At 38.5% G+C, this 16547-nt stretch overlaps 1 protein-coding gene across 4 annotated transcripts in view; it reads right to left on the reverse strand.

Annotated features, from left to right (window-relative positions):
- The window catches only part of LOC147312489 (E3 ubiquitin-protein ligase RNF19A), a 28076-nt gene that overhangs the window by 8218 nt on the left and 3311 nt on the right, over window positions 1-16547 (reverse strand). For all 4 annotated transcript variants that reach the window (XM_086263894.1, XM_086263892.1, XM_086263893.1 and 1 more), the window contains exons 2-6: window positions 8191-8735; window positions 7220-7707; window positions 4097-4302; window positions 2859-3006; window positions 240-402 (exon numbers count right to left, since the gene is read on the reverse strand). In XM_086263894.1, the coding sequence (XP_086120020.1) occupies window positions 240-402; window positions 2859-3006; window positions 4097-4302; window positions 7220-7707; window positions 8191-8343 (1158 nt within the window). In that variant the 5' untranslated portion in view covers window positions 8344-8735. The remainder of the gene's footprint in view (window positions 1-239; window positions 403-2858; window positions 3007-4096; window positions 4303-7219; window positions 7708-8190; window positions 8736-16547) is intronic.

Consider the following 16547-nt stretch of genomic DNA (forward strand, 5'->3'; position numbering starts at 1 on the left):
ATAAGACACACCATGGCTCTGACAAAAAGAAAACTAATCATATCTAAGGGGATTTCATTTGCAGCTTAATTTCCCTAGGACATGTTTTTAGTTTCTAAGGTAAGGTAAGCTTTGATCTACTAGTCACATGTGAAGTGTAGGGTAAGCAGACATCTTATTGCTATAAACAGCATAAAACAATACATTAATATACAGCACAAAGTTAACAAGTTACACAGTGTGACATGGGCTTTACTGACCTTGCGGCCCATGTAGATTGGTATCCCCACAATGATGACTGGGATGGCAATGCCTGCTATAAGGGAGATGACCACAGGTGCTCCGAGCAACATGCCCACCTGCCACAGTACCTTGCGGGTTTGAGACCATGGTTTCTTCCCCCAGAATGTACATCCTGAGGGACTGAGAGACAAAGCAGACACATCAGGAGAGATCAGTTACTGTAAAACAACAAAAGATTTGGTACAGACATTCCCTGCAGACTTGGTGATCCCTTACAGTAACTCCCTTTTGATGTGCAAAAACAAATTAAATTCCTGTCAAAATGAGCGGTACTTTATTTTAAGACTTCAAATAAATGCCCTCATAATCATTTGCTATAACCAACAAAGCATCATCATGTACGCCTGATGTCGTATAAACCATTTTTGATATGCATTCCTTATTATAGTCCTGCTTTCATTTCCTGAAGTGCAATCATTTACTACTTATAATTTATTCAAATACTCATTTATCATATTTAACCATTTATGTTTGAGAAATCAGTAAAACAAAGCTGCCTGGATTGGTTTATCAGCAATAGCTAGTCTCTTACTTAAAATATGACTGGCTAAAAAAGTCTATTTTGCCTTCAGTGTTACCTTAATCTGCTACCAGCCTTTGACGCTGTGGTGTAACATTTAACTGTCTAGAAGAGCAATACAATGTGATGAGTGCTGTCTGATTTTAATCAAGCGGAAAAATAACTTTTATAAAGAACACAAATAGCAGCCAAGGGCTATGTTTTTCTCAAAGTATGCATTTAGGCCACTTTGGGGATTTTTAAAGCATGAGTGGGGGAAATTATGGTAAGAGATTATGGCTGCGTTATTCTGAACTCGCTGTGAGACTTTAAAAGCTTTGCCATTCTGTACAACATCTACTGTAATTTTTTATATGAAAGCCAGAAAAGACTGAAGGGAGAGGAGAGAACAAAGGAAGCGGGGAAAGGAAGACAAAATTAAATTAAACAAGGTAATCGGAAATAGTTGGTTTCACATGACAAAAAAAAAATACTTTCATTAAATACAGTGCATATTAAGTATCCAACTACAGTGTATTAATTTTTTTTGTTTAATCAAAGTTTAAATGTAGCACTTTGTCTTCCTGAAGAAAATAATTGGTTACCCTGTATAGGGCTATATTAAGACAGAGTTGATAATAATATATATTTTTTTAAAGTCAGGTTAGTTTTTAATCGTATGCCTGACAATCTGATTACCACGCTTTTGTGGTTTTTAACTGTGTTAAATTATGAATAAGACACAGGTAATATTCCATATATTCCCAATAACATTGTTCAACGTATAGCTGCTACTGCAGGATGAGCATGAACCAGCAGGGGTTAAAATATGCATTGAAATTAAGATTAATGAAGATTATTTATATAGAAACACAAACAAATAAGAGCTTGAGAAACACAGTCTTAGCTCGACTTACACATTGTGCTGATTTAGGAGTATGGAAGGAGAAACACTGGAGGTGAATAACTGATGTCAAGTCAGCAGTGACTCCCTTCCAAGAATGTGAAAACAAATGAAAGCTGAGATGAACCATTTAAACTAGTGCAGCTTCTAAATTATGAAATACGGGCATGCTTCCCTGACTGGCACGGTTTTTATCTCTGACTAGCTACTGCATTGTTGATGCATTAGCAGTTGTGATGCACTGAAATCGATTGTTTTTAGGATGAACTTGTGCCACTGAATATCCCCCTCAAACATTTTACAGCTACCAAAACCGATGACGGTTGCTTTTGTCTGACCAGCTGCTTATAACTAAGCCTAAGAAATTCAAACCGGGCGATGTTCAGCATTTTTTTCTAATAGAAAATATCATCATCAGGCTTCTTAGGCTTACAGCTATAGAGTCAAGGTCCTGGTTTTTCGTCCCAGCGTTTTGAGTTTGTTTTTCATGGTTCTGTCTTTGGTTTAAGTTCATACTCTGGATTATTTTGTTCTGAGTTCAGTATGTCCTTTTGCTCCTGAGTTTTGCTTTCTACAGTTTCTATTTGTTGGTTTCTTGTTTCATTATGTTACTTCCGAGCCTCGTCTTTGTGTTTTGTCATGGGCATCCCCTGTGTTTAGTCCAAGTTGTCTCCCTGCTTTGCCTTCTGTCTGTGTCAAGTTCACACGTCTTAGTCCAGGTCAGTGTTAGTCATTTCCTGTTTTATTTTGATGACATCTTGTCTCTTGGGCTTTCTATTCAGTTCTACTTCCCCTGTCTAATTATCTGAGTGGTTTCAGCAGCCCTCCCACCTGCCACCTGTTCCCTCGTTACCCTCTGTGTACATATTGTCTCATTTTTCCCTTTGCCTTTTGTTGTGTCCTCCTTCATGGTTGTGTTGTCTCTTGCAGTGAGTTTCCTGAGCATTCATAAATGTAGTTTTCCTGTTTTCCTTGTTTTCTGACTTGCATTATTTTTGCACTAAGTTTAAGTTGAACAAAACTGCTTTTGGTTTACCCGTCATGTTTCCGAGTCCTGAGTTTGGGTCCTACTCCTGCCTGCTACACAGCCAACCTTGACATTAGAGTAAGCATTTAATAGGACTTCTGGCTGTTAGTTTTCTTGTTCTTGTGAGTTCAGCATGAACAGCATACCTGAGGTAGTGCACGTCAGTAATCTCCTGCATACACAGCCAGCAGAACTGACAGGCACACACAGTGCAGTTCATACGGTTACAGCTGCCATCATTGGTCTTCATGATGTAGGCACCACAGCGAGGGCATGCTTTGATTTCCTCTGCATCTGCAACAGAGGAAATACTTCAGCTACTACACACTTAACAAGCAATATCTATATGTCATCGTAAAGGAACAGTTTAATTTTTTGTAGATATGCTCTATTTTGTTCAGAAAAATATAGTTGGAAAGATGAGACTAAAGTGGAGAATACGTTTACTAATAATGCACAGTCCAAAATAGTCCATCTACACAAACACCTCATACCAGCTGTCAAGCACGGTGGTGGAGGCGTGATGATTTGGGCTTGTCTTATAGCCAAAGGACCTTGGCAGCAGTTATTGAGTCAATTATAAACTCCTCTGTATTCTAAAATATAACAGAATCAAATGTGAGGCCCTCTGTCTGACAGCTAAAGCTTGGCTAAAATTGGATCATGCAACTGAACAATGATCCCAACAACAGCAGCAAATCTACAACAGGATGGCCGAAAAAGTAAAGAATCAAGGTGTTACGATGGCCCAGTAAAGACCTCAACCTGAGTGACTGTGGCAGGACTTTAAGAGAGTTGTGCATAAAAAATAAAAAATGCTCAATGAACTGAAGTAACATTTAAAGAAAAGTGGGTCAAAATTCCTCCACGACTTCTACAAGAATCATAAAACTAAATGGAAAACTGTTTAGTTTTCACGTTAGCTAAAGTTATTTCTACAAGCTACATCATGGTATGTACTTATTTTTTCACCTGACTGCATGGGGTCCTGTAAAAGCTCACCACCCTCCAAAAAACACTTGTTTCTATAATATACCAGGATGTGAACCAAAAATGACGTAACTTTTCCCAAAATGAAATGTTGCAATGTTACCGTAAGTTACTGGCGCTGCCAAATTTGATGGAAATTATGGAAGAAATTACAGTATAACCATGACAGGATTTCAGTCTGTAGATAAGAAACTTATCTGTTAGACAGATAGACAAGTACAAAATATTTATGACCACATTTTGAGCCCATACTATCTGTCTAACAGACCTGAAAACCATACAGGCCTGGAAGTACTCGTGGCAAAACCAGGTAGACTTTTTCAAGTGGTTGTTTAGAGCAAAGAGGCCCACAAACGACTCGTAGCTTCATTTAATCACATGGCTCCTGTCTCACCTCCTCCAGGTTCTTCATTGAAGACGTACAGTGTAGAGGCATCGTTGCCGCCTGAGGTGTGGCGGGCTCGCTGACGCCGGGCCTGGTCGCACGTCTGGTTGGGGTGCCACAGCTGCCGACAGTGGTAGCAGAACTCTGTGTCACATCCCTCACGGCCACAGCTCAGCTTGGGACACTCTGCACAGCCGTAAGCTATCACAGCATAGCTGAGGAAAGAGAGAAACTACAGATAAAAATGACAGAAAAATATCAGACGTTCGGTTGGCTGATGGGGATTCTGGGGGACGGCTTTCCAGAACTGAAAACCTATCATCTGATAATAAACAGATATATGATAATCTTATTGGCTCCATACCCAAATATGACTTTTAAAACTTTGTATCAATAACTAAATAAAAAAATAAGGCAGTCTGGTCATGTGTGTGTGCTTGTTGTGTTTTTTAACAAACATTCATTTAGTGCAGTGTTGACTTTAAAGTTGTGGTGGTTTTTCTTCTTTGTTGGGTTAGGATTGGGGCAAAACCTACACCTCCCTCGTTGCTAGGAAACTGCAGATTATGTTAAAGTTATGGGCTCTTGATTTTTTTTAACCTCACATTTGTTAAATAAAATCAAATAAGGTTTATGAGGAATGGAGACAGTACCATCTCCATTTTCTGATACAGGCATGTTCACAAGATTATGTGATTTAGCTATAACCAAAAAATAAAAAAAGTAAAAGCAATCTTAAATAATCTGAATGCCTCTGGGAATCAAACTCTGCTGTGAAAAACGAGGGCTCTGACAGGCTGGCATTTCCAGCTCTGAGTGGTTTTCTGTTTGTCAGACAGGCGAATGAATCAAACAAGCTGAAGGCAACACAGGCAAGAAGATAATTACAGCGTTACCTTGATTCCACTACGGTGTCAGACCAGATTTGAAGTGACTTTGATTCTCTAGTCCAACATGTCTGGCTGAAGAACAAAGCTGCTGTTCATGCATAAAATATTTCTAGATACCAGTGAGTATCCTGTATCCATGAAACAAGCAATAATTGGATTATTTATATTGTGTACAAACTTCTACGCCTTGTCATACAGAGAAATTAGAAAGAAACAGCTGCAAAGCCAATGACCACTTTAAGCGATTTTAATTCTACTTTTTTTATATATGCACCACACAGACACACACACACACACACACACACATATATATATATATATATATATATATAATTCAACCATTAAAACAAATGTGTATGTTTAGGAATGCAAGGACAAAACTGTAATTAATGATTTTGTGTGTGTTGACAAGGCCTAACACATCTAAAAATAGTCTGCTTTGATGAATAATTTGTGTCTGATATGGGTAAGTCAGCTCATTTAACATGTTTGTGTGTGTTAGCCCCAAGGAAAATCCTCTTAGAACAAAGGAGTGCTGGAAATCAAAAGTATTAATTGCTGTTCACAGTGGCCACACTTAAATATAATCCTGTGAATTTCAGAAATGTATAGACCCCCTACTCTGACATCATAAATGTGTGGGGTATGTTTCTGTAACATGTTGGATTATGGTTATAAAATAAATTGAAGCCCAGAGCGTACTTTTAATCTGGTAGAGGTTTTTTGTTTTTGTTTTTTTACTGAGATATCTAAATAATTCCTACTTGTATTACACATGTAGATAAAACATGATTAGCTGCCCTCATAGACCCAAGTGTGTGTTAGACAGTCAGACCTAGGGCAAAAACACACAGTTTTCACACTCTCTCTGAGTGTCTCTCTCCCGACATTATCTTCAGCTAAGCTTCTGTCACTAAGACCTCAGGGAATCTCTACATGTTGGAAACACAGGAATGCACCAATCATAACTGTTAAAGACCAGTTTACATAATTAATCACAGCTTCAAAGTCTCTTTTATGTGAGAAGTGTTATTCACTGTTATTCAAAATGCCATTTTGCACACTTGTACACCCTTCTAATAAATCAAACGCAAAACACACTGAATTTGTTGTAGATATTTTAAAAACAGGATCTCCTGTTTCTCTGCGTTATATTTAATTCACCACTGTGTATTGATTTTTGCTCCTCTCATTCATCATCGCTGAGCAGCAAGTACTGACAGACTTTCACTGAACGGGGTCCTGAGCCCTGGCGCGTACGTGCTTTTGACCACAAAAAATCCACTGAAAACGTTGCACACAAAAAAATGGACGCACGTCGTGACTTCCCATCAGCCCCCCTTATCCAGTTACCCATGCATGAACATTAAGCTGATATAGCAAAGGATCAGTGTCAGCGCCAGTTCTGAACAACAGAAAAAAAAAAGAGAGCTGATTGACGCCAATGTCAGCGGAAAGAAAACAAATACATCTTTCCCTCGTAAGATTTACGACGACATCAAGGATCGATTTTGTAATGAAATCATATTGCAGCTGAGCTTTGCAGCTCAATGAAAGCTATATTTCAGGCAGTTATTCTGAGGGAAAAAGAGTAACAATACAATGGCGCCATAAATGTTAAGTACGGCACTAATAACATTTTAAACCGATTAAAGGTGAATGTTTCTTACATCTCACTAAGGAAAATCTTTTAGGTATTTCTGTTTGAGGCCTCAAAGAGTAACTCTTACCAATACGTAGAGGACTGGTTTATTCACAGTCCATTCTCTTTCGGGATCTGCAAAATATATAAACTGCAGCAAACTTGGTGAACTATGGAAAAAGCTTTAAAAATGCTGCCAATTATCCTCTTAAATCTAAGTCAATTATTCTGACAGTGACAAATGCGTCAGTCTTGTGTTTTACAAAATAAAGCCGGCGGTGGGATGACAAGAATTTGACAAGGGCTGCCACATTGTAGTGCTGGATTAGCTCTAATGTTTTTTTTAATAAGTAATTAAATTGTAGTGGATTGTTGCTGTGTCAATCATGTCAATAAAAGACCTATTTTTTCACAAAACAAAGTCATTATTGTTAATTTCCAAAATATTATTCTCCCTTCTAATTAACAGTTTTTTGCTTATATCTTTATTAGATATAAGCAATAAAAAAACAAGATGTTCTAGTTTTATTACAGTACGCTTGAAACTGTTCTTGATGCCTAAAACAGCCTGTTGGTAGATGGTATCAGTTCACGTCTCACCTGCAGTCAGGCGCAGGGCACCAGCGTGTATCTGGATCAGAAGCCAGAAAACGCCTCAACTGGTACTCCTCAAACCTTTCCAGCAATGCCCGATCATCCAGAATGGCACGAACATCCAGAGGTGCCAGTGTTTCCGGGCACTGCGGGCACGCGATGCCCACCCGACTCTCCGATATCTCAATACGCAAGTACTGGCGTAGGCAGTCAGAGCATGCCCTGTGAGAACAGGAGGTGAGTCGCGGGAAGTGGCAGCGCGGTTGACTGAGCAGGCACAGTGGGCATTCTTCTAGGTGTTCGTCCAATAGCTGGTCCTGGCTGGAGGAGGAGAGGGACAGGACATCGGTGGACACCCGGCTGACCCCACCCACGCACTCGACTGTGGCAGCGCTGTTCTCGCCCACCTCAGCCAGTGATGCTGGCGGACCTCCTCCTTCTCCTTTTTCTGCTCCAGAAACTCTTGATTCTCCAGCCTCTTCTGCTGTGAGGTCCTAAGAACAGTTATAGGATATGGTGATTTACCAAATCCAAACACAGCACGCTTATGAGAATGAAGGGCTCTTAGAAATGAAGGGAGTATTGGTAAGTGTGTACATAGCTGGAATGCTGTAATTCATTTGGTTTCTTGGCAACGTCATTTGTACAAATGATCAATTAATTGTACAAACACACTAATGGATTTGTTCAGTAGCAGCGCAGAACAAAGCAAGCAAACGGGCATGGCTCTAAAGTTAATGATCAATAGCTTTGTTGCTTTTCTTTCGACATTTTCTGTGAGACATTTTCATCTTCTGACTGATGCAAGGATAATGATCCTGTATGAGCTACAAATTTCAAAAATAAACACAAATTTCAAAATGGTATACATATATGCCATAATACTCTACCATACTCTACCAAAACTTGTATAAACCCAAATAAAGAACTCCTTCATTGCTTACGCTCACTCCAAGCAGACGAAGCATCAATCTTACCTGTTCTGGATGCTCGCTTGGGGTCAGGGTAATGGCCACCTCCTCTTTGGGACAGGCTTCCACAGGCCTCTCCGCCCTTGGCTCTGATTTGGGCTTTCGGCTGAAGAAATTTAAGAAGCTCAAGGGCCCAGTCTGCTGCTTGGGCCTCTTCATGGTCTAGAACTAGAGCGGGAGCAGCAGCTGAGGAGAACAGGCCAACGACCATGAGCAGGATGCAAAAGCGATGTTAGAGTACGTGTGTGTTTGTGCGCGGGTGGGCGAGCACAGTGCGCTCTCACGGCTCAGAGTCTTGGAGCTGGACGGCTGCTCTGTTGTATGAGGGAGGGTGAGTGGGTGAGATGGAGAGAGAGACGACGGGGAGGAGGTAATCCCTGCCTGAGGGGAACATCACCGTTTTGGAGCCTTTCCGAGGCCTGATCATGTGGTTTACTTTGTCTCTCTTCAGTCTTCCTCCTCCACCCACACAGAAGTCTGAATTAGTCCTGAACTGGTCGACTGTTGTTCATCATTTTAGGCTTTTTCTCCACTGTTAGCAGTCCTTCAACCTGGAAACACAAGTAAGTAATGACTATAATACACAGCAAGAACTACAGACCTTTGGATGTGCATTTTGGTTCACTGGATATCAATTTTCTAAAAATAACATTACAATAAGAAATAAATTAAGAATATCTAGTCATAGCTTCTAAAAAATTGTTTTACACAATGAAAGAGTTTCAATCTGATGCAAGTCTCCTAAAGTCAATCCTCTTAAACTTCAATGTTAAAATCCCAACTTTATAGCAGAAGCCAGCATGTCTGACCTGAAACAGAAACATGGTTTTAGTTTCTATGGTTAATTTCCCCCTTTGATACAATCGGTTACAATTAGTTTAGATGACAGTCTATTAAATGGTTTTATGACAATCTTTCTATCAGCAGTCTCCAAAGATTTCAGGTCAAGTCTCCCTGTCATTACTACAGGCATTCCACAGGTTTTCATTGCTAGATGTCTTTTATTCACCTTCTACAGTATAATCTACACCTCCTAAATCTTGAAACCTATTTTTATGCAGATGACACCATCTTATATACCACTGGGTCCTTGTTGATCGGGCTATTGAAAAATCCAAAGTTTGCATTTCAAAATTATCTTATGAAACATAAGCTTGTTTTTCATTCTGATAAAACCAACTGAAAACTATTCACAAGGTCACCAAGGTCAGTATCCACCATACAGTCCATATTAAAACTCTCCAGTGTCATATAAAATACAAATACAAATACAAAAAGCAAATATTGGTTCTCATTAACTGTTGTATTAGGTACAATTTTGTCTGAGCTTGATTATTATTGTAGTGATAGTTTATATGGATACAATGACAGGTCCTTGGACATTTTAAGATTAGCTGTGCCTCTTACTGACATTAAACTTGGAAAAGAACAAATGGAAAGACTACAAAAGACTGCAAAGCTACATTCTGTGATTTCATAGCAGCTTTTTAAAATATGTTAAACTGTATGCAACTGTCCTTGCACATGCTTTTCTTAATTTCTGAACGCCTATAATGTGTCCTTGAATTTTCTGCCTGTCTACTAGTCTGTGTACTCTTAATCTGTAGATGTCATTTGTACACAGGTCTCTCTTGAAAAGCGATCTTGAGTCCATGAGACATCCTGTTTAAAATACTAATAATAACATAACACCAGTATTATAAATGGTGGAGTGCTAATCAGGCATGAGACTGAATGTAATTTCAATCAATCAAACGCATTACAGAGATCTGATTTAAAAAACTGATCATCAATAGTGTTGGACAAACAGCTATTTCAAACATAGGGTGTGTCATTTTTACTCTCGAATCTCTGTATGAGATACATTTAAAAATGCAAACACATGGAAGGGTGTTGTCTGCACCATGGCCCGTTTGTCATATAGCCCAGACAAGCAGTGAGGCCATTGCTATGAGACACAAAGAGCAGAAAGATGTGAAACTTGTGACTGATCAGACAAAAAGGACTGGGGGAGACAGGAGGGTGAAGCAGTAGAGAGGCGGTGACAGACACCACAGACAACTCATTCTGCATCCATTAGGCAGCAGCAAGCTTTTATAATCAGCCCCAGAGAGCAAAGGGAGCATGAGGTGATTCATGAAACCCCAGACCAATTAAAATAGCTGTCTCCATGCAACTACATCAAATCAGACCAAGGAATATGGACTGAAATGTGATATGATTATAGATCATCTATTTCAAGCTCCCCAGTGCTGCTTTTAGTATTTTTTTAGTTGTGGAAAACAGTAAAATGTATGAAATCTATCTATCTCTTTGCTTGCCTTATCGTTATTATTAAATCAAATTCAATGACTACAGGAGTTGAGGTAATTCTGCAGATATTATAAGCTTCATCATTCTTTAAACAGAGATATACAAAGGATCTGCATTTCTGATACACTGAAGTACCTAAACTGCTCTCTCCCTGTCTGAGACCAGAGTTAGGGCTATACCTTTATTTCATTCGTGTTAAATCAACATGAACAGAATACCCTTTTTAGATCATTACTGTATATGGTAATTTAAGGGTAAAGAACCAACATTCTTGCCCTTTGAAAGTATTCTCCATATACTGAATCAGAATCAGAATCAGAATCAGAATACTTTATTGATCCCTGGGGGAAATTATTTACTGAAGAGTCACGTTAATATTTTAGATATATATGACCATAGTGTACCCCTCTTCTGATCTTCCAGCAGGATAACACATCGTGTCACAAAACTCAAATCATCCCAAACTGGTTTCTTAATTATGACAAGGAATTTACTGCACTCAAATGGCCTCCACAGTCATCAGATCTCAAGATTCGTTTTGAATGTGAAGCCAACAAATCCACAGACAGTGTAATGCTATGGACCAAAATCTCTGAGGAATGTTTTCAGGACCTTGTTCAATCCATTAAAGCACTTCTGAAGGCAAAAGGGGATCCAACCTGGTACTAGCAAGGTCTACAGAAAAAAGTGGCTGGTCAGTGTAGATGATAATTGTTGGAACCGATATTCCAATAAGAACTACGAATGTTGTTTAGAGTTGTCTGTAAACATACTCACATTTGACACAGTTACAGCTAGTGTCCACCCAAGTCTTCCAGATTGCTTACTGCCTTGGGAATTCCCTTGAAGAACCCAAAAAAGATACTAAATATGATGGTACTTTTTCAAAAATCTTTTTCAAAATCATTAGGAAAAGCTTCAGATCAAGAACCACCAGGGTGTTTTGTATTTCAAATTAACTATCCTTTCCTCAAAACCCACCAGTTTAAAGAATTTGGAGTTCAGAGGTACAAAATCTTTACTTTCGACACATTTATTTAAAAACATCTTTACTACTGGTCCTCTAATGGCTTGGATTTCACATGGATGCCTTTGTTTGCTCTAAAATAAATATTTAAGTAAAGCAATCCAGTGGAAAACAAAGCAGCAACCAGCTCATCATTTCTATATCCAGCTATGTCCAGAGTCTAGTAACACAGTTCTATCCTAATATAGCATCCCAAATGTGCATCCACTTGAATTTCCCCATCATCCGTATTCTGTGGGGACTGACCTTCACCAAAGCACCAACCTCTGTGATGAACACACCACTGAGCTGCTGTTTAATTATAGAAATAATTCCCACAGATGAAAACATCAAAAGCGCACGTGCTTATATGCTCACGTACATATAATTATGCAAATGAAGACACTCAAGCGCACGCCGGCAAACTGATGCATGTAGTATTGAGTGTTTTTAAAGCATAGCTCGGTGGGTTTGTTGCTCTACACTATGAGACAGATTGCCAAGCAATTAGACAACACAATTCGCTGCCTAACGACTTAGATAAGTTGTCACTGTGAGGAAATGAAGTAAAAATGAAGAGATAAGCAGGCAGTGCCTTTGTAGAGACTGCTCATTTGAGATCAGATTGTACAGAACATTATAGCAACAAGAAACAGAACATCTCAAAATCTAATTGACTAGATTACAGCCTAAAACCACATACTGGATTTCTTTATGGATTCATTGAAGTACAATTTCTGATGTTTTACTAGAATAATTTACCTACTTATATGTTTAACTCTTTTTTGCATTAAGATAAGATAAGATAAGATAAGATAAGATAAGATAAGTTAAGATAAGACTTTATATACTATACTACTATATACTATATATATTATATATATAGTGATTGTAATTCTCTGCTAAGTGTCTGTAAAGTTTGCTGGGTTTTGGCTCCAAATGACTAAATGTAACTTAGTGCTGATTCATGCTGCTGTCGGACCTGGCAAGGATTTTTGAGCTCCAGGTTATTAGGATGAGGGTCATCCCAAGTTAGCAGAACTACCAAGAAGATTTTCAGTCTAGTTATGGCTGAACATTCAAGAAAGGCAGTTTGAATATTGCATGAGTCTCTCAACTAAGTGCCTTAAACTTAAGTCACCACTGAGCTGCAATCCTTCTGGGTATCTTGGTTCTTTTTTTTCTCTTGTTTCTCTTGCTTGCTTATGTTCTTTTAATTAAATATCTGCTGCAGTCCAGCTTTCCAAACTACAGAGCATCCTTCAACTGTAATGCATCATGATTTAGAAACAGATCTCCCATCAACTGAAAATACTGACATGCACATGCACACACTTACATTTACCCACATCATCATATATATACGTAACCTAATTATGTGGATACACAGATGAAATGGCCAAGAAGATGCTATCTGTTTTCCATGATCAGTTGCTAGAACAGGGTCAGAATTAGTACAAACTGCTTTTCGGATCAGCTCAATGTCAACAATACCATCAAAATCGGACAGATAAGCATGATAATAATAACTTCATGAGGTTCACGTTAGGGAAATGCGCATTACATGATACACAACAAGATAATGGGAGAAATTTCATTCAAGAACATCTTCAAATCAGGAATCACATGGTTCCAGTGTATCAGAACAAGCATATGAATGTGACCGTGACACTGTCACACACACAAACACAACTTTGACCTTATGTAACGCATGCCACACATAGTTTATAACATACATACTATATCTACATATACTCTAAAGAGATATAGTTAGTTAACAAATTATTCATTTTAAATATTTCAAGTGGAATAATTAGATAACAGAAATGAGTGATGTGGTGCTGTTACCATGGTGAGATATTCACAAAACTCCAAAACCACTGCAGTTGCAGTCTCTGGCTACTGACAATACACTCAAGCACTTTTTTGCCAAGCTGCGCATCTCTCCTAATAAATGAATCAACAATCCATCTCTATATATATTGTGAGACAAGAAGAGAGAGAAGAGCCCTGCTGTCATCTCTCAGAAAACTCAGGACAACAACAGTTAACACAGAGATGCTGTCCATAAAGAGTGAGCACACACTCTCTCTTTGGTCCAGGTATTATTAACATGTTGTCTCTATTACATGTATTATGGGAACAAAAGAAAGACAAGGCCCCATTAGCTGAATCAATTAATTTTCAATTAACTGTGTTTTAGCTTAGGCTTTAGAGAATTGGCATTAGAAAGTTTGTGAAGCTGAAGTATCTATAACCTGCACTGTTTTCACGGCCGGCAGGGTGCGGCTCCTCTAGCTTTCACATGCTGCTCTAAGAGGATATCCTCCAACGTATTAACATCAGCACAGAAACTGTGCATTGGGGGCTTCATGGCATGGGTTTCCGTTATACCTAGAGTGTAAGCGGATTACCATTTGTTAGTAAATCGCATTAGCAGGCTCTTCGGTGTGATAATATTAATCTTAAGTGACATTCATTTTTAGTCATTATTATTATTATTTAGCATATAATATTAATTACTTATTCATACTTCATAACTCATAACAAATTCATAGCATAAACCACCTTTCATTTATACCATTTTCAAATCAGGTCTTTATACTGTACGTAATATAGTTAATGAACAGAATAAATATAGTCACGAGAATTAGTCAGTGAGTTTATACGATGACAACCAAGTTGTGAATCACACATTTGGGATTCAAAGTTCAAAGAGACTGTGTGAATAATGCCAATAACTAACAAAAGAATGGAATCTATTATGAATCTTTTTGAAATAAATAACATGCTGAAATCTCAAAATCTGTCAGTACCATTAAAGGTTTAGAATCTTCACACCACAAAGTATGAGCGAAACCAGAAAATGTGAACCATAACCTGCTGTTATGTGTTTACTTAATCCATCTGAGTGCTTAGGCGCTACAAGTTCAAAGCACAACCCACTATAATTTTCTCAGAGCTCAGGGTACAAACAAATCACAATGAATTGACTCCCATTGGAGTTAATCTATATATATAATATTTTCAGAAGAAAAATAACCAATTTCGGTTCTAAACGAAAAATTCTCTGTAATCCATGAAAGTTTCTAAGAAAGTAATTACTTCCAAATCGAACTTTTCAGCCCATTTCTTTTTCTTCATCCATAAAATCATACCATCACCTGTGTATATTTGAGCTGTGAGGAATGGGTGAAAAGGAGCTAGGATCTTAAGATGATTTAAACAAGATGTCACCTTGTAACCTGTTTAAACTCCTCACAACTTCCTTTTTTAGCAAGCCAAAGGAAGTAATACTGTGAAACTGCCCTCCTTTCATGTCCTGTCAACGCAAAACAAAAGCTTAAAACCCTCATTTTAGTCTTAATTCACAGCAGCAAACACTGATTTTTTATTTATTTCAAAGAGGCGAAAGAAAACAGATCCCTCGGGCACAGTATCACTGGACATTATTACATAACATACTAAGGCATGTGCAGGAGTCTTGTATTGTTATCCTCTGACATGAATCAGCATGCTGATTCACACCGCCTTTACTGTGACCAAAAAGAGTGACACACACTCACACAGTTTCCCACAGAAAGCACACGTGAGCAAAGTTGGCAAGGCTGTTTTACTGATACATGCATAAAAGGTCATCCCATTTGTCCTCTGCAGTTTCAGAGGAGCTTTACAAAGATTAAAAGAAAAGTTGTGATGATGTCAGATGTTTTTGACTTTGAGACTTTTTATCAGAAAGTCTGTGTTGCAAACTGGCAGGGAAGGTCACACAAACTGATACTGTTAGTAGTGATGCAGGCCATCTGGGATGCGGCCTTTCTGAAAAAAAGAAAATCGATATCTGCTGCTTCTTGTTTTGACCATTTTCTTGTGAGTTCCCCAAATTTATTAAAGCACAATAAGAAATTACCTGAGTAAAATGTCTAGATATGGTTTAAAATACTCAAAATGTTTTATGTTTATCCCAAATGTGCTTCATTAATGTATACACAGACTACAACGGAGTCACCTCAGGGATATATAGAGAACTATAAAACACTTCAAGGGAGTAATGATCTATTGCTGTGACATTTGACCTTTTCAGATACCTGCTGTGGGTCAAAAGAATGTCGTCATCAATCATACATCATACAATTACAGTGAAACCATGAGTTCAATGTTTTTAAATCATGCCCCCATGCTATTTTTTATAAGTGAGCAAAGGTACACTTTGTAAAAAAAACGAATTCACTGTTCTTAACTCTGACTTCACGAATAATTACCTACAGTTAGCGTTTATACTTGTTTATGCCACTCCACCTCTAACAGATGGGATTATTACACAATCAGGATTCTGCCCCAAAGCAGCTTCCCATCCTCTGAAAAGCCAAACAGGGAAGAAACAGAGTACTTTTTTTTCAGAATCCTGTCCTCTGCATGAACCTTGCTGTCACAGCCATTATTACAGTATCTTCTCGCTTTGGAGGCGTTTTCGACGATGTGACACCTGTTAATAAGCTGTTGCTATTTTAAATAATAATAATAATAATAAAAAGAGTGAAATAAATAGTAGTTTTCAGACGGATGTTGAGTTCTGCCTCGGTGGAGGGAAGCGTGATGATACACCCTATTAAATATCCCTCCACTGGACAGATGCCCGCATCAGCAATGCGGGTTTCAGAGGCATGAGAGTGACCTCAGCCTACCCACACATAGACACACACTGGCGCGCGCACTTAAGCGCTCCACGGCATCCCTGACCAAAATATTGAGCTTCTGTGCCATGCGGCGCGTAGCGGACAGTGTTAGTGACCTGTGAAAACCTATAGTCTACTCGACTGTATTGAATAACCGCATGCAGCATAGGGGATTTAGTTTGATAAGACATCATACTATTGTTGTAGAATTTTACAACACTGTTAGACCATGTCTTCTAAATCCACGTTAACTCTCTGACACACATGTTTAAGCACTGTTAAAAATGATGCAGTTATACCGCAATTACCTTAAACTACTCAATAATATAAAGTATCGTTTTAAGAATAAACCACGGGCCTGCGGGGTT

This window comes from Aulonocara sp. 'chitande type north' Nkhata Bay, linkage group LG15 (genome assembly GCF_057382095.1).
Source record: "Aulonocara sp. 'chitande type north' Nkhata Bay isolate Kocher_YH1m ecotype deep benthic linkage group LG15, A_spYH_male_GT1.1, whole genome shotgun sequence".
In the NCBI taxonomy this organism is placed as follows: Eukaryota; Metazoa; Chordata; class Actinopteri; order Cichliformes; family Cichlidae; genus Aulonocara; species Aulonocara sp. 'chitande type north' Nkhata Bay.